The 20,298-nt window shown below is 30.2% G+C and overlaps 1 protein-coding gene across 5 annotated transcripts in view; it reads left to right on the forward strand.

Annotated features, from left to right (window-relative positions):
• Nucleotides 1-20,298, forward strand: part of LOC118194664 (galectin-4-like) — a 97,880-nt gene that overhangs the window by 65,717 nt on the left and 11,865 nt on the right. For 2 of the 5 annotated variants that reach the window (XM_085813166.1, XM_035365832.2), the window contains 3 exons: nucleotides 877-1,078; nucleotides 11,182-11,307; nucleotides 16,084-16,143. In XM_085813166.1, coding sequence (XP_085669292.1) covers nucleotides 877-1,078; nucleotides 11,182-11,307; nucleotides 16,084-16,143 — 388 coding nt within the window. The remainder of the gene's footprint in view (nucleotides 1-876; nucleotides 1,079-11,181; nucleotides 11,308-16,083; nucleotides 16,144-20,298) is intronic. The other 3 variants (XM_085813168.1, XM_035365833.2, XM_085813167.1) reach the window with 2 other exon arrangements.

Here is a 20,298-nt window from a genome sequence, read left to right on the forward strand (position 1 = left end):
ATCGGGGTTGCGTGGACCCTTGTCCTCTTAGGCATTGGAGGTTGGAAGACATACAAAAATCCAGGCTAGTCATTCTCGGCATATCTTTTCGCTAAAACTCGGGACAATCCATTTTGGAGAGTACATTTAAACTAACAATATTCCGTGATAACCATCAAGAGGCCTGCATAAAAGAACGAGAAAATTCGGGTTAAAGGGTTAAATGTTAACATATTGGTTTAGAATTTAAAATTTAGTTTAATAATTTGAATTATATTTTTTTGTTTCATGAAAAACAAATGTTTCTGTCTTTTTATTTATTTGTTGTCACTAAAGCATTTTAAATAATTTATTACTGTTTGAGTTTTTATTATTAGTTCAAATTTTGTTGCAATTTATTATTATATTTTCTTGTGATATTTTATTGCAATATTAGCAACAAAAATTTAATTTCAAAAAGAACAGCAGATTTTGGTTACTATATTCGGCATCAAATAGAAAAAAAAAGGGGTGGAGAAATGGCAGTTTCACTTATTCTGTAAAAAAATAGTAGGATAATGAAATGTACTTTGATGGAAGTTAGAAAACTGTTTTATAAAACACATATATTGTTTTTATGTATAGCCTATTTTTATTAATGCTATTAATATATCCGGATGTAAAAGCTGTTATAAATTTAATGTATAATAGACATACATATATTGTGACCATAATTTTTATATTTTAAGTAATACCATTTATGATATACTAATTAAATTAATGAAAAGTTGTATGTGAATTTTCTTAAAAGTGAAATATTTATCCAGAGTTTAAAAGATACTTATTTTGCCACTTAGTGTTTTTATATAATTTAAATTTAGTGTTTATATAACAGAATATTACTGTATTTTCTTACAGATTTGAGATCAATTTTCTAACTGGGCTGGATCCCAGGTCTGATCGACCATTACATATCAGTGTTAGGATGCATGGGCGGTTAGTTGTCAGAAATTCATATGAAATGAATACATGGGGGAATGAAGAACGACATGGGATATTTCCATTTGTATCTGGAAGAGAATTTACTGTGATGATTATGGTTGATCCAGTGTGTTATCGAGTATGTTATTTTTATTGTATAAAATACTTCATAAATTTAAAACTTTATTTATAATCAGAATATAAGTCATAAATACTCCTATTTCCAATAGTCATAAATACTGACATAATTGTGTTGTTATGTGCCGAAAATTATTTTAGATCCTTTCTTCTGGAAATAGCCCATAGATTGGACTATTATTTGTAACATATTTGCCTATTCATGAAGAGGTCCAAATGCTTTTTTAATTTCACAAAAATAATGTTTATACTTATTTAAAGTTTTTTCAAAACATTCTATGTATTCTCTTTTTAACATAATAAAAATGATACAACATTGATTATACAGTTCAAAACGCAAGTAAAAAGAATTCATATTAGCTTCTTCCCTATTGGCATTCAATGTAGCAAATATAAGTACCATAGTTAAATTTCATTACATCTGACTCAGCTTTAACAATGACAGAGGAGAACTTTGAAAAATGTTCAGTACTTATGTATTACTGTAACGTGGTGATTTCTTAAGAAAAGGAATGTTAATGTATAATTGCAAAACATTATTACTTATATACGTACAAGTTATATAATATTTTATGTTTAAACAGCTATTTGTCCCAAACAATCAAAAACTTATTTAGAAGGAAGTTATTTGTTCCGTTTGTTGTGATGGAAATTTTGGAAGCATTAAACAGGTTGAATTGATTCAGCAATTAAACAGATTGAATTGAACAACTAAAGCAATTGTTCTTTTTTGTAATTTTGTGAAAAAAATACTGTATTCAATATGAAGTTTTACTTTCATGTAATGTAGGCAAATTGTTCGAGCAAATTTTTAAAATCAAGTTTGAGATAAGTATACCATAATTTGTCTACAAAAACATCAGAACCTGGAATCTAACAAAAAGAATGCATGTGAAAATGCAACATTGCTTGTTCAAACTGAAGAACTGTTGTATGCAAGGTTTCTGAAGAATTGTTAAGTTCATGATTGCTGGAATTTAGCATCTTCTACTAAGGAGGTTGCATTAATAATTATTTTTAACACTCAAAATAATATAATAATAATTATTTTTTCTCTTTAACCTTCCAACACGCGTGCATGCGCAAAATTTACAACAAATTCAGTTTTTAATGCACATTTTTCGCATATCGAAGCTGAGACATCTGAAGGTCATTTCTATACCTCCTTTCTACCCCACAACATGGAATGTGCCAACAGGAAGTCATTTGACTTTTTTTCTTTTTTTCAACTGGGCTTTTGAGTTATGTGGCAGCTTTTTCATAAAAGTTACGACACGCACCTGGTCATGTTTTAAAATTAAAAAATATTTTTTCTCAAATATTTTGCATTTTGTGTTATTAATTGCCGTGTATTATTTTAATTTGAATACATTTGGCTGTGTAAATTTTATATCGGTTTTCATGGCAACAAAATATGTGCAACCAGCTGATTTTGCTCGGATTCTTCAAGACTTATCTGATGAAGAAAAAGAAGACAAGGAAACCTTTGGATGGGAGGACAGTAGTGATTTCCATTCCCTATTTTCTTTTATTTCTATTTTTTAGAAATAAATAAAAACATTAAAGTGCATTTTTGTAACCAGTAAGAAGTTAATTTCCTTGCAGAAGTAAGTAATGCTAAACTGACTTTTTTTCCTACAAGGTGTTTTCCATTTTTATTTTCTATACTTGTCTTAATATTAAAATTAGTTTCAATTTTAAAATATAATTATTGAATAATAAATTTAAAATTTTCTATAATGAAATACATCATTGCATTTCCATCTCACTAACATAAGAACTTAAAAATAATTTACTTATATTTAAATGTGATATCATTAGTATTTTGTAAAAATAAGATTATTTTACTTTTTAACAAATTTATTATCAATATTCACTCATTTCTGTCGTTTTTCATGCCAAAAAGCGGTGAAATAACAGATGTCTTAAAAAATACGACGCGTGCGTGCTCATGTAAAATTGACACGCGCGTGTGCTGGAAGGTTAATCATTATAAAAAGAACTGCTTAGTTTCATCAGTAAATTATCTTTTACTGATGTCTTTTCTTAATAGTTTATTGAGTCAATCCCGTACGTTTTCTTGCTAATATTAGTCTGAAGAGATGTTTTAAACTCTCTCTCCTCCTCTCCCTCCTCCCCAAAAAATTTAAACATATTTAATATTTTAAATAGCTTTTAGCTCTTTCATCAGTCTTCAAAATTAATTTAGTGAGAATGACATTAAAAATACTACAGTCAGAAATAAGATAATAATAAAATATGATGGTATCGAATTTATTACAGTCAAAAGTCGTTAATTCGGACACCCATAATCCGGAATGATCTATAATCCGGACCTCAAAGCTACAAACTTTCTGCGCATGCGTCAACTACGTGTGCGCATAAGACCTTTACGGCTGCGAATATGCGTGTGCGCATAAAACGTTTACGCATGTGCGTTTAATGTATAACAGACTGTATAAGCTAAGCTAAAATTGGGTGTACTCCAAATGCGCTAATGAAAATCCCCCCGGGTCGAGCTATAGTCCAACTGCGCCAATCAAAATTTCTTCCCCCCTGCTGCCTACAGAGTTACAATTTAACTTTTCATAGCCAAGAGAAAAATAAAAATAAATAAATAGAATTACATATCACAAGAACAAGTAAAAAATATCTAACAAGCAGGCTAATTACTTTAATAACAGTAATAAATGCGAGAGCTAACAAAGAAAATAAAGGTATTGGTAAACATACATATTAGCATCACAAACATCTTTCATTTATTATAATAATATCATACATTAAATAATTATAATAAAGGATACAAATTATATTTTTAATAAATTACATCAATAATAGTCAAGATGTCTGAACTAGACTGGAAAATTTAATAGAGTGCAAAAAATTATTCCATATCAAAGTGTGTTAAAGTGTGCTAGAAATATTTTTCGTTAATTAAAGCTATCATATAAATGTTTGCAGAAATTAATAGTTTAATTTAAAAAAAAAGCTTAGCATGAAATCTATTATAACAACATTACTATGTGTTTTGATAACTGACGTATAAATTGTAAATAAATTTAAATGATTATGCTAAGAAGTGTTTCTAAAATTTATCTAGAAGAAAAGAATTAGATAAACAGTACTGCAAATTAATATAATCAATCAGGCCTCTCAATAAAAGCTTATTTTTTTAACCAAAAACTAAAAATTAGGATGCAAAAGTTTGTGTAATATACTTGGAAATATCTGAACATATAATTAGTTAGAAACATACAATTAAATTAATAGCAAGCTAATTAACAGTAACATTAAGCTTAATTTCATTCAATCTAAAACAATTAATCGATGAGGAGCTCCGCATAAGTGAAGTTTTAATGCTATTTTACATAGATTTGCGTATAAAATAAAAGTTGCACTTGTGAAACAAGTGAATAATGTACTGATAGCCAACAGGAATTAAAATACAGTGGTTAAAAATATAACTACTTGTCAGAAGGTATGCAAAGTTGCCATAGCTAGAGAAATAGAATGATTATAGAAAACTCATAAAGTTAAGCACTACAGTGTGAAAAGAAAATTCTGGAATAAACATATTAAGAAAATTGGATGGAGAAATAATCCTTAATTTATTGATATCCATATAAATTCTATGCTTTTGGAAAATGTTACGTATGATTTGCACCGAGGTATCAATCACCGAAACTGAGTTAATTTCTTTCCTTATTTTTTCTTATTAGAGGGATTTGCAAAAAGATATGCTAAGGTAAAGGTAAAAATTTTTGCAATATTTTTAAAGAATAAATTAAAAAGGTATTTTTACTTCATGAACTGAAATTTTTATGCTACATTTTTATACAGTAAATAAGTACAAAATAAGAAAGAGCTGGGGGATCACTGGGACTAGAAACTCGAGTCGAACTATCAATGTTTAGTGACTTTTCCACAAGACCTTATGAAATTAGACTAAACAATATATTAAAGAAAATAGAAGATACAGCACACGTAAGAACAAAAGTGGACTGAATTAGATATTTACATGTTTGGTAAATGAGTTAAACTTACCTGTATGCCATTATGAAATATTAGGAATGTAGCATAAAAGCATGAGTGAAGAAGGCAATAGCAATCTAAATCATTGTAATCTAAATGTATATCATTATGAGTATCTGCTATTAATTTCAATACTGCTGAAAAAATTATAAATGAATTACATTATAAATCACATGAACTCGTTGCATTATAAATTACAACAGTTAGAAATATTATTAGCGTGATTTAGCGACCATCTTTGTTAACAAATAATTTCAAGTAATTAATTTTACAACTAATTCAGCCTGAAACTAGGTTGGAAAATAAACTACATGCTGAAGATTAATCTTTCCCGAGGTGTTAGAAACATCTTCTGTTAACTAGAGTTGTGATTCGCCGCAGCGAGCAATGAATTGGAAGTTGATCTGTCAGCACTATCCTTATCTTCAGGGCAGATATTTTTATTTTATTTGGCTTATAATTCCTTACTAAATGTAGTATTTCATCTCGATGTACTCCGTCTTTGATATGATTTAAAACAAGTTCCTCGTCATTATAATTCGCTTCCGATAGTGAAGAAAGTGACAGAGGTTATTGAAAACGAAAAAATTTCGATTGACAAATTAATCGATATTCTCGACACAGCAATTATAGGACTTGAACAGCGGAACTTTGTAACTGAACAAGAAATTATGTCTGTTTATAAAATTAAAGAGAATGTATTATCACATAAAAAACGAAGCAACTTAAACAACTTACATTGAAAGAAATGTTTAATAAAGTAAACAAATAAATATTAAGCTTTTTTTTTTTTTTTTTTTTTGTAAATTTGGATACCCTTTAGATCATAATTGTTCTTTATTTCATAAATTACGGTTTCATATTTTTAATTTTATAATTTCTGCATGCCATCTTACCATATTTAAACTGATGATCTATAATCCAGAATCGCCGAAGTATGATATGATTTAAATCAAATTCCTCGTCATTATAAATATCACGAATACAAATCAAATAGTTTTCTGGTTGCAATTTTCTAATTTCGGCTATGCATAAGGTACGCATGCGCGCGTTGAAAGAAATGTTTAATAAAGTAAACAAATAAATACTAAGCTTTTTCTTTTTGTAAATTTTGATACCCTTTAGATCATAATTGTTCTTTATTTCATAAATTAAAGTGTCATATTTTTAACTTTGTAATTTCTGTATGCCATCTTATCAGATTTAAACTGATGATCTATAATCCGGAAAAATCGATAATCTGGAATCGCTGAAGTCCCGACGAATCCGGATTAATGACTTTTGACTGTATTATACAAAATATTTAACAAAATGAAACAAAAATAAATTATAATGTAATTAAAAGAAGCCTTTATATTACTTACAGTATTATCTGAAGATTATTATTTGAAACTGATTTCAATGCTGATTAGTAAATTAAATAAAAAAATAATTAGTTTTAAATAAAATTAAACATAAGTATTAGTTAAAATTAGTTTTCCTTCACTGATATAGATATCTGCATATAAGCTGAACTCTTATGATTTTGATTTTCCGTAGAAGTTGCCATCCTGGAGAAGTAAAACCACAGTTTATTTATGTTCCAAGAAATATCTGTCACTTTCATAATTAATCACCATAAGTATATTATATTTGCAGTCATTTTTTTGGTTTGAATGCAGCAATAATAATAATAATAACCTGGTTTTTGGTTACTAAAAATATGTTTACTTATATTTAATAATTATTAATTTTTTTATTAATAGTATATTTTCTGAATACAAAGATATAGTTTTATCAGAGGAAAGGGTTAATAATTTAAAATGTATCATAAGATAAAGATTTTCAGTTTCAAAATATTCGTACCCATTTTAATAAAATATTTGGGTGTACTATTTGATTTTCTACACCCCTTTAAAAGATCGTCAATTAATTGATGACTGTGAATCTGCAAAAATATGTTTGTTTGGCTGTTTTTACATCTCATAGCTACTTTCTTTTTATAAGTGATAATAAGAAAAAGCATTTTATAAGGAGGAGGAAGTCAGTATGGCTGATATTTACATTTTTATAGCCTGAAAAATAAGGGATAAATGTTGTGTAAATCTGTGTGTACTGAAAAACATGTGGTGCATGCATGGATGAGTTGGCTGTTTTGCATATTAATTAAAAATTAACATGCTAAAAATCTAGCAATTCCAGAAATTATCAAAGTATAATTTCTAAATATGAAAATAGGATTATCACTGTAAGAAAGGAAGAAATAAAAACATGTGAGAAAAATGTTTAGTAGCTAATTTAATTTATTGATGATTAAAACCATACTTTATCTCTGCCATCCAGTGGAATAAATTAGTATTCAAAGAGAACATAAAATACATTTATGAGATTTTATTTCCATATCTTTATTTCTGCATTTTTAAGCATCACACTTTTTACCTCCTTGTATGAATTGTCATGAAAAATAAACTAATCATGAAAAATTTTGGGTATAATATTTCAATGAAAATATCGATTTTGACCACTCTCAAATCCATTTGAATCATATTTTTGCATATCTGTACGCAATAATAAAGGACTTTTTTTTTTTTTTTTTTTTCTAAAATAGGTTGTAAAATAAAATTAAAATGGATTCAAAAAGTTTCCCCCCCCCATATATATGCATGTATCTCATATAACTGAAAAATGATTACCCATAGAATGTTGATATTTTGTATATGGAACTGTTATAGCAACTAGTTGAGCAATTCTCTTTTTTCTTTACAACTGGCTGAACCAAATGTATTTATATATATCTACTGTCTTACCGGGCTTGGTGAGCTGTGTTTTTTTATCCTTATATAATGTCAATTTTTTGCTTTAAAAGTGATTGAATTATAATGTTCTTATATTCTGGTTAAGATTTTTATGCATTTAGTTAATCTGCATGCAATAGTTGTAGAATTATCAACAATTTAAAACTAGTGGTTATTTGTTTACATTTGAAACTCTTAATTGTATAGAACAGCGAATCTCAACCTTTTGATTAACGCGCATACCATCTAAACAAAAATTGAAAACCTTTAGTATCACTACTACAAAGTACTATTACCACCACCACTCTTGAACAAAGCTCAGATCACATAAATTTACGTCTTGTGCCCTATTGGATACTTAGTCATAGAGCTGGCAACGTCGCGTGCTCTACAGCGACAGCCCGGCATAAGAGTATCAAAAAAAAAAAAAAAAAAAAAACATCACCAGTATGTTGTGGTTTTAATTTTTGATTTTAATAATTAAAAATACCACCGGTTGAGAACCCCTGGTATAAAGAATTAAGTCAGTTGACACACCAACTTCAATGTCTTTTTGTCCAGTGGAACCAAAAGTTGACCTTAAATTTTTGTGCACCAAAAATTTTGTCTTTCTGTTCATTGCCCATATTGCTTATTTTAGTCTAGAAATTTTAATTTTAAAAAAAAAAAAAAAATCCTGTTTTTTGGTATTTAGGTTTTTCTGTATTTTACAGTTTTTGATAATGTTGTTTTGAGTTTTTATGTATGTTTTATGCCTTGCCATAAGGGGAAAACTGAACTGATTAAATAAGAAATATATCTTTAATGAAATTTGAGAAAATAAGCTTAAATGAAGTGCAGCAAAATATATATGTTATTTAATAGGCCATACAAGGAATTCTTGTGGTATTCGCATCAGATTCTTTTTCTTGTTCTTGTGTGTTCTTGGTTTGAGTGTTTTTATTAATATTTTTTAACTCGTAACTGAGCTAAATATATCTTGCTTTTAAAATATTGACTTTCTGTATGAAAATTAATTATGTAAGACAAAATTCAAATTAGTTACTAAAACTTACCACTTGAATTCTTATGAAATAAGCTCAGCTTGCAATTTCATAAAGATATAATATTTTCATTTGTGTTTATTCTTTAAATATGTTTTTAACATTTAAATAAATTCCTACATTTTATTTGTAAAATTGCAATTGCTAGTACATTAACTTACATATAAAGTCTATCTCTTTGTGTTCTATGTAAAACCTAATTACAGTAACCATATGCCATAGATGATACACAAGGGTCTTCCGCAACATACATTTCCCATATTGCCAAAAGATGGCACTGCAAAAGTGCCAAAACACGAAGGCACAAGCTGGATAGTTTGTTGGCATGGCTATTGTATGTAGCAGCCATAATTTCTCAATTGCTTACATTAGCATTGTTATAGTGTGCAAAGATGTTGGCTCTTAGTTCTTTGTCTGCCAAATGTGAGGTGAGGTCTGTGATAAAGCTTTTGAACACACAGTAAGTAGCACAAATCAAAATCCACTGTCAGTTGTGTTAAGTATATGGACAGGATCTGATGAGCAAGCAGAATGGTTCATTGTTAGTGTCGGAATTTTTCCGAAGGTAGGCAAAATGTCCATAATGAACATCGCTGCAGCTGGCCATCCCTCATCGATGATGGCCTTTTGGAGCAGGTGCAGCAGTACATTCTGCAGAATCATTGCTTTATTGTTACGGATTTCAGTAACCATTTCCCACGGATATCACAAACTGTGGTGCACGAAATTGTCATAAAACACCTGTTGTTCCAGAAATTGTACACCTAGTGGCTGCCAAAGGACCTTACACCACAAACAACAAACAAAATGCATGGGAGTAACATTAACTTTTCTCCGGCTATACCATGAGGAAGGCAACAAGGAACTCAGTGGGATCATTACGGGTAATGAGATGTGGGGTTGCTCACTTCACTGCAGGAACTAAGCAACAGTCATTGGCATCACAGACCAAATTCAAGCAGAATGTATCTGCATGGAAATTAATGTGTACAGTCTTCTGGACAGAAAAAGCATTCTACTCATAGACTTCTTATTGAGGGGTGCTATGTTGAATGCTAAATGTTACTGTGCTCCAACAGAGAACTTGCGATGAGCCATTCAGAACAAGAGGTGTGGAATGATCAGTTCTGCTGCTGTGTTGCTTCACAGCAACGCTCGCCTGCCTACCGCAAATTCTGCACAAAAATTAGCTGCTGAAGTTTGGCTGAAAAATGTTTGACCATCTACCATATAGTCTCGATCTTGCTACTAGCAACTTCCACCTGTTTTTGCACCTGAAGAAATTCCTGTCCAAGAATTGCTTTTCCACAGACGAAGATGTGCAGGCACATATGTGACACGCTGTCTCCATTCTCAGACGGTAGACTTCTAGGGCACTGAACTACAAAAATTTATCCCATGACATGACAAGTGTTGCAATACGGATGGTTCTTATCTTGAGAAGTAGCTGAAATATTGCTGCATCTTTTGTAATAAATCTTTCCAGATAATTCTGTTTTGTATTTTTTATGGCCCATGAGAACTTATTTTCAGATGATCGTCATATAGCAACATCAAATTTTAATGCAGTCTTCTGGTTTAATATATGCCTCAAATTCTGTACATATTCTCCTGTTTGGTAACACAGGTAACTTTAATTTTTTTTTTTTTTAACTTAAATGGTACATTTCACTATTTGGGCTTCGAGGTGTACATATGTATGGGTACTATGCATGTTCAAAATAAGGTGCCACTATTTTCTCACAATTTTTGCAAGAAACATATACACACCCAGATTCTTCATTATTTAATAATAAGAGATTAATACATTATCATATAGTGCTAAAGGAGAATAATTTTTCAAAAAAATTTTAGGTGCAGATGTGAACTCTTTTTATCTATACGTCTAATGTCATTATAGAAGGTGCAAAATATAATATCAACATGTAAAATCTATAGTAACAAATCAAACTGAATTTGTAGACCAATATTATGCTAAACTATTGACTTTAATTTTCTTTATAAAGATTTAAGAGTATAAAGAAGAAATGAGACTTGAAAGAACCAATGCATTATGTAATTCATTAACTTTAATCTGCATTTTGAATAACTTAAGGAAGATCGGATTGTTCTCATACTTTACAGCTATCTCAACATTTTTTGATCGTGTCCTATAGATCAGTTGTGGAGATGTGACTGTACTTTTAATATGAATATAAGAATATATTAAGTCCTTATTATATAGTGAAATTTATTCTTTCATTGTTTTCTTATAGATTGCTGTTAATGGTCAGCATTGTTGGGAGTTTCAACATAGAATATCTTATACGCGAGTCTCTTCAATTTACATAGATGGTTCTGTTCGTATTGAAAGAATTGAATTTGTGAATAAAATTAGTCCAGTAAGTAAGAGAAAATTTTCAGCTAAATGGTTGTGTCCTACTGTATTTTAATTTTAACTTTTTTCCCATGTAAATTTTATATTTTTTCAAATTGCTGATTCATTTTAATCAAATTTTGTTTCAATTAATAAATGCAATAAAATTATCTTGACATTTGATTGTATTAAGATACTAGAAGAATAATCGTAGCTTGCAGAAAAATGTTTAAGTAATACTTTCAAGCAAGGAGATAAAATTATTTAACATAGTTTTATCCTGAGTTCTGTTTAGTGAATTCTAGGTACATGAATTTTATGGAATTTTCTTTAAGAGTCGGTTTTTCATTTTTCTTTCCAACTTTTTGTAGTTTTTTGCAGAAATAAGAAATTTTCCAATACGCACAGTCTCCAAACCATACCAACATATTCAATACAACCATTCCCAATACAATTTCAGGCCCACCAGCAGCCTAGCAGTAAAGACACTGAACACTGGTAGTTCGGTCTGAGGTTCAGATCCCACGAACGGGCTGGCTGCATGGGCGTTTTTGTGGTTTTCCCCATGTGTAATGTGTATACAAGCCAGTTTTCCTTAGACAGTACTCCACGAAGGCATCCCTCCCTTTAGACAGATAGCCCTCGTGTACTTTGCCATCATTAAATAATCCAGTCCAACCAATCCCAATACAATTTCCAATATTTCATAAAATTTAACCATTTCTAATATTCCATCCATTTCCAATCTGTACAATTTATAAATACTCTGCTGGAATTAAGTAGCCAGCTAACCATCACTAAAAACACTAATTTTGGTATTTTGTCAAGGTAAATAAATTTGAACCGTATTTATAGTAAGAAGAATAGAAAAGAGTGATTAAAATATTTAATTTGAATTATTTAAGACTATATGTTTCATCTGATTTAATTTTAAAAAAGGGAAAGACATATATGTTGTTTGCTTCCTTTCTGACAAAGAAGTGTATAAAATAAGAATGTTCTTAAATATTAACCCTTTCAGCCATAGATTTTTTTTAGATGTGCTGAAAAAAAGAAAAGTATCCAAAGCACTGTTTATAGGCATTAGAACTCTCTTTCAACATAAATTCCTTCTTAAGTGGTTCCTGCTACCATATTGTTCCACAAACAATAATCAAAATCAATTATTCAAATAGTATAAAAACTATTCTTATAATAAGAATATAATTTTTACTTATATATAAATACAAGTTTTTATACTTATATTTATATATAAGTATAAAAACTATTCAAATAGTATTTCTTTATACTATTATTCAAATAGTATAAAGAAAAGTATAAAAACACGTGCAGACAAGCTGCCAGATGAGACCTGTGGTTTTGAGTAGTAAAGCAATCTCTATTACCCATAAAATAGACATCTATGAAGATGGCAAATGCAATCAGCAGGGCTGAAAGGATTAAAGTAATAGATAAAAGCAGCAAAAATTGATATAACATGAGTAAATCTGGAAGACTGGTTTCAAAAATTAAATAGTTTTTAACTTTCAGAATAAAAGTACTGCTAATTTACTCATGTATATCAGTTCCTTTTGTTCTTTATTTGCTACTTTGCCATTTAGCTCCTTAACATTTCTTTTTGATGAATGCATTCTTTCGGACTTTGTTTTAATAACATAGTATGTATGTTTTCATGATTTATTAGTTTACCAAAAAGTCGTATGTTTTGTATTACAGAAGCATATAAAATTCTCAAACATTAATGACTATAAAGTTAAATAACTTAATATTTTTTAATTTTTGCTCTCCTGATTGTAGTGAACAGTCTAAGGTATGTATTTGATTGCATTTTTCTTCATAAGCTCATCATAATATCTAATTCTAAATAAATTGTTGTTTGTTGTACATTTAAGCATTGCAATACAAACACTTTATCTGAAGTGTTTGAATTGCAATTGAAATGTTTAACCTCTTCGTCGTCCGTAACGCATCTAGCATGTTCAAGTGAAACTTTCGCAGGGCGGCCGTAATGCGCCTCAAGCGTTCTTCTATGGCATGCTATTTCTAATTGAATTTGCACCGGTTCTATGAATATTCGCACAATTTTACATAAGATGCAAGACAGTGAGAGATGGCTTCAACGTCTACTCAGCAGGAAAAGAGAAAAAATGAGGTTGTGAATTGGAAAGACAAGAAGAATATACGTTTGATGAGTACAGTCCATAATAACTCAATGATTGATGTTGGAACAGGGAAAAGAACTGTAAAAAAATCGATAATTGTAAAAGATTACAACAACAAAATGGGAGGACTGGACCACCTGGATCAGATGTTATGAAATTATCCTGCTGTTAGAAATAAGCAGAGATATTATTATTCTTCCATTATGTTTTATTTCCTTATAATTTTACTTACTATTCATCCACTACAAAAATCATGTATGGAAAGTTATGATGTACAGAAAAAACAACATTACGCTACGAAAAACAGACGGCCGCTGGGGGGAAATTTTCGCGGACAGGAGAGGACAGCAAAAGGGTTAAACATTGAACTTTTCCTTTGTATATGTCAGATGCAGTTATATTATTTATCCTTTAACTGCTGCTGTAAAATTTTTTGATTAAATAATGAAGTTCAGCTTTCTTTTGAGTTCATGAAAATGAATTCTGATGCATTTGGAGACGAAGTGCAGTTTAATTTTACTCCTGACAATGAGCATATTCATTTTTAATAAAATTAATGCCAAAAGAAAACTGAATTATTAGTAATTATGTATACAGTCAAAAGTCGTTAATCCGGACTCGTCGGGACTTCGGCGATTCCGGATTATCGATTTTTCCGGATTATAGATCATCAGTTTAAATCTCGTAAGATGGCATGCAGAAATTCTAAAATTAAAAATATGAAACCGTAATTTATGAAATAAAGAACAATTATGATCTAAAGGGTATCAAAATTTGCAAAAAGAAAAAGCTTAATATTTATTTGTTTACTTTATTAAACATTTCTTTCAATGTAAGTTGTTTAAGTTTTGCTTCGTTTCATGTGATAATACTTTCTCTTTAATTCTATTAAACAGACATAATTTCTTGTTCAGTTACAAAGTTCCGCCGTTCAAGTCCTATAATTGCTGTGTCAAGAACACGGACTAATTTGTCAATCGAAATTTTTTTGTTTTCAATAACCTCTGTCACTTTTCTTCGCTATCGGAAGCGAATTATAATGACGAGGAACTTGTTTTAAATCATATCAAAGACGGAGCATATCGAGATGAAATACTACATTTGGTAAGGAATTATAAGCCAAATAAAATAAAAACATCTGCGCTGAAGATTAGGATAGTGCTGACAAATCAACTTCCAATTCATTACGCGCCCGCCGCCGAGCAGCGTGAAATTGATAAACAGATTTCGGATTTCAAAACACACTTTCGCTTTAGATCCTTTACATATTAACAAATATATATCGGAAATTCTATTTGATATAATCGAAAGTTTAAGCTTACTTTTATAAAATTGCTCTTACAGTCTGCAAAAAATAATAAGCCGGATGCAATTCGAAAATTAAGGAACAACGCAATCATCAACATTAACTGAAATAGATAATTAGATAATTTTAGCTTATACGTCCATTATACATAAAATGCGCACGCGAAAACGTATTCTGCACTTGCGCACACTCATATGCGCAGTCGTAAAAGGTCTTACGCGCACGCGTGAACGCCTCTGCGCATGTGTCAACGCGGCGCATGCGCAGAAAGTTTTTAGTTTTTATGTCCGGATTATAGATCATTCCGAATTATGGGTGTCCGAATTAACGACTTTTGCCTGTATATGAATTTTGATGTATAGTCATTGAAACTGTATAGTTTATATGGCATATTTTTCAATTGCAATATTTTCAGTGGCATATTTTTGCTGCCTAGATGGTATAGTGGTTAGGGGGGCCGACTACAATACTGAAAAGTCCGGGTTCGAATCCCGGAGAAGGCATAGATTGTGAAGTGTATGTCCATCATAGGAGGTAATGTGGTTGCCTATTAGGTGCTTCCATAATAAAATGACCACCACTTTTGGCTTTAGGAGTGGCCAATGCAGAAAAAAGGAAAATGCCCACCATTCAGTTAAAAAAAAAAAAAACTATTTTCCAGTTATTATTCAAAATTTAAGTATTATTTATTCTAAATAATATGTGCCCTATTTTTTTAATTTTTTTCTAAAGGAACTTGTGCTGTAATTTCCTCTTTAAAATTTTACATTTAAAAAATATTTTATATCTGGTGTTGAATTTCCTTAATAAAGATTATTCATATTTTTAAAGTAATCTTTTTGTTGCTTTTTTGCATAAAATAGGATTGTCACAATGAAAGTCGTATTAGAATTTCACCCTTGGGTGTGATATGGGATATTTTCTTAGAATTAATTTACAATTGAACTTAAAAGTTTGTAATTATTTGTAAAAAATATGCAATTGAAAGTAAAAACTTAAAAATAAAGTAATACAGCATTTAAAGACAAAAACATAGTATATAAATTCTGTATCTTTTAACTTACTATGTTGTGGATTTTCAATTAACAAAATTTTTCTTCATCATTCTACTAAATATTCTGATAATACTGTGGTAATAGGTCTTAAAATAGCTTAAGATAAAACTTTTAAGTGATTTTAATAATTTGGTAATCTAATCAAGTTATAATTTTTGTTTGGCTTGCCCATATCAATGTTATGTTTTAACTTCATTTCAGCATTTTATTTTAAAATATTTTACATGCATTGGAAACTAATTTTACGTCCTGATTGTGTAATTTATTTTTGCTCTCAGTATCAACCTGGAGTACCTGCTTCAGTTGCTGTATGCCCTCCTGCTGGACATATGACACCTGTATGATATTATTTTAATTTTATACCTCTGCATAATATATTAGCAGTATTTATTTATTTTATTTAATTTTTTTTTTTTTTTTTCCTGGTTTAACCTTTTGAAGACGGGATGGCCATTATAGTGGCCATAGAGTCCTCTCTTTGAAAAGACGGGGTTGTCCACTTTAGTGGCCATGTCTTTTTCCCCCATTTTCCAGGTTGAAAAGTGGGGTAAAATGTCAAATTTGACGTCCCTAGGGTTTTAACCACTTATCTTTTTGTTGTTAATAGGAGGTGATTTCTTAAAGGGGGGAAAGCATTCGGTTCAAGATTCCCTGTCCTTTGGTAGCTTTTACTGCTACCAAAGCCCCGGCCTCAAAAGGTTAAAAAGAAGCGGAATTTTGTACTTCAAACTGTTTTGTTCAAAATATAGATGTACCATCTTGGCATGCACAGTTTCATGTTTCCATATATATATATATATATATATATATACACACTATAGTGTGTGTGTGTCTATATATATATGTTATTTTTAGTTCATGTAGAAACTCGTACATTTTGCTCATCAGTTCATTTACAGAAACTGAATATGATCTCCAACCTTAAAATGAAATATGTCATTCAGTTTTTCTCATATGGGAAACAGTTTTTGTGAACATGAATATGTGCATCATTTGAAACATTTTTATGACTGAAAGTAAGACTATGAATAGCAGTTGTGAAAATAGCTGGATAAAGACTTTTTGGACATGTTGTGTGTGTGTGTGTATATATATATATATATATGTTATAATAGCAAGTAAAAGACAGAGAAGTAGGGCGAATTCTGATTGCATAGTATGCTAATAATGTTGAGTGGCAGTCGGGGCAGTTTTAATTCCATTTTTATTTGCAACTGATATTTGTGGCCACAGTTTGCTTGGCACTCTGCTGTGCCTGTGCCTATTCAAGAACATTTTCATTTTTGATGATAGTATTGCAGTAGGAAGTAGCATAGCGAAATTATGTCCAAGCAGAGAGAGAAGCTGAAGTGTGTAGTTATGCAAGATGAAAGCACACAAAGAAAAAGGTTTTGGTTTGAGTTTAAAATTTCAGTTCCCAATTATTACATCATCTGTGCTGTGCAGGCCATGCAAAAAGGAATGATCTTGAAATGACACAATCAAGAGAAGTTATTGATTTTTAGAACCGAGAGGAAGAATTAGAGTTTACCGTTAGTTTAAAAATTACAATTTTGATTCACATATTTTTATCTTACGTATATACACACACATATATATATGAAATGTAGAATCTCATACCTTATTTATGTTGTGCAGCCGGGCCGGGGTAACAGGAATGAGACAAATTTTGGTATATAAATTGATACGTTTATTTCAGCATTATTCAGCACAAGCGTTCATCCTGTACCTCAAGGAGAAGCCCTATTTATAGATAAGTGTGCATCATGGTGCTCATCCAATCAGTGATATTAATTGAAATCATGAGGTGACGCTATCTTCTCATCAGGAGTGTTCTTAAGGACTTTATGTAATATGACAGATTTATGAGTTTGGCGATTTGGCGGGTGCCAACAGGTTAATATAATTTATAATAATAAAAGGATTTCGTCAAAATTTAAGAACAGGGATGTAATTTAGGTAGGGAATTACCAACACATTATTAAGCAATATGATTAGAATTGAATTTAATCAATTGATGTAAAAATATCATTACATATATATATATTTTAAGAAAAAAATCAACTTCAAATAACTCTTAATAATTTATTAACCAGTTCCTTAAAGCAAATTGGAAATGCTAAATTCCCAAATTAAAAAAAAAAAAAAAAAAAAAATCTTGGTCAACTTTTGCCATATGAGAGTCAAAGTTTTTCTCTTTTATTTTTCTAAATATAAATGTAGGGATCAGAGAACTTTATTAAAAAAAAAAAAAAAAAAAAAAAAAAAAAAGATTTATTGCCATTTTTGTAAAACTGATTTAAAGCTTTTTAGGGGGGGCTTCTTTGAAGCATGTATTTATGACTAACAGTTGCAAAAATAAAGGCCAGGTAATAACTTTTGTGGAATCTTCAGTTACATTCTTTCTTATTTTGAAAAATGACCAAGAGAGACTAACTGAAGTAGAAACATAGCAGGCCATTGTAAAGTTTTACATTAAGTAAAAAAGCAACCTTCAATTATTGTAGACTTAAAACTATATTAGTTTCAAGGGTCATCAGACAGAGATCTTTTTTTCTTGAGGAACAAAATATTTTTTTGCTAAGATGGACAACTGTATTTATATAAAAATTATTGATTCCTGTTTGATTTGAATTCTTTGGGAATTATTGTATATCATATAAGAATGGTTTGATATATATTGGCCAGATAGAACAAGCATCAAAATTTTCTTCTGATGAAATTTATATTGTAAACTATATTTTTTTTTTTTCCAATGTCTAGGCAAAAAATTACAAAGGACTAAAATCTTATAAACAAAAATTACTAATAATCAAACTAAAAACAAAAAGACTAAAGTCATTGCCTGAGGAGCACCCTTGCCTCCCAGTATCTCGACTCCTGTGTAAGACCACAAAGAGCCCCACATTGAAGCAGGTGGTCCCTGTCCATTTCTTCTCCAGAATCACAAACTGGGCAAATAGGATTTGCTTGAAATGCCTGTGTGGTGCAGGTGGGTGGCAAGGTAATCATGTCCTGTAGACAGACGGAAAGCCGCAACTGCTAAACTATATATATTATATAGTATATCAGAATTATATTATACAGTACAAAGTCCGTAATCCGGACTCGTCGGGACTTCCACAATTCCGGATTAGGGGTTTTCCCGGATTATATATCATCAATTTAAATCTGGTAACATGGCATGCAGAAATTATACAATTAAAAATATGAAACTGTAATTTATGAAATAAAGGGCAATTATGATCTAAAGGGTATCAAATTTTACAAAAAAAATCTTATATTTATCCGTTTACTTTGTTAAACACTTCTTTCAATGCATGCGTGAAGCATACAAAAAAAAAAAGTTTGTGGCTTTGAGGTCTGTATTATAGATCATTCCGGATAATGGACGTCCGGATTACGGACTTTGTGCTGTATACACAATATACAAATCAAGGAAAAGGCTGAAAAGTTTGTATTTATAGTCAGCTCGTGACTCTCATGTGGTAGCTTTTAAAATTTTTCATGCCATTTCAGATTCTTCCTGTTTCATCCTTATCTTGGCAGGAAACTAGACCACTGAATTAGAGCCTACACTGGAATCTTCAGTTTCCATGTTCACTAGCACTGTTGAAGAACTGATCGGGAAAACCTATAGGTCATTGTTACAAGAGACAAGAATGAATACGAATAAGCCTCATAAATGGAGTTTAACCTAAATGCTTCTTCCCTCTTGGCAGGTGGAACAAAATCTATTTTTTCACAATTTGCAAAGTCTTTCCTTTGTTACAGTTATGAATATAAATAGTTTTTCTCTTGAAGAGATTTATAACGTAGAACCTGTTCCTGTTACCTGATAGATGTTGCATTGTTGTTTCAACTTTCACAAAAAAATTGGCATAAATAGATTTTTCTCCTAAGTCTTCAAAACTTACATTTAAAAAAGAAATAAAAAAATTTTCGATATCTAAACATAGTGTAAAGTCAACTGCAGTTTTGGTTCTGCAACATTTATCCACAGAGCTTTTTCAATTACTGCATTAGATTTCCTAGAAGTCTTTCGTAAAAATTTACCTTTTTTATTTAATTATTCTAACTCATTTCTTCCTAATGCTTTAAAAATCTTAGTGTTTTTCATATTTCATTGTTTTTTCTCTCAGCAGATAGCACAACATTCATTTTTGCTTTGCTCCCAGTGATTTTCATGTAAATAGGTATGGTCCCCCATTTTTAGAAGAAATTAGAAGCGTAACCTATATCTAATCATCCTCAAAAGATGGTTTTGTTCAAAATATATGCTATCCTAAGGGTTTTGTTTTAACCTTAGGGCTATGGGTTTTTTTATTTTTTCCCTCCTCGTAATTTTAACTGAAAGCATTGCAAAATCTCCTTGTATTTAAAGTTTTTTTGTAAATGTGGTTAACAGATTTATAAATTTTCATAAAGCAACATTTAACTACAAATGAGAATTATTGAAAAAGGCAGTTTAGTTATTTGTTAATGCCATAGTT

This window comes from Stegodyphus dumicola, chromosome 3, assembly GCF_044657685.1.
Source record: "Stegodyphus dumicola isolate Sdum_Otavi_A_Nest chromosome 3, ASM4465768v1".
Classification (NCBI taxonomy): domain Eukaryota; kingdom Metazoa; phylum Arthropoda; class Arachnida; order Araneae; family Eresidae; genus Stegodyphus; species Stegodyphus dumicola.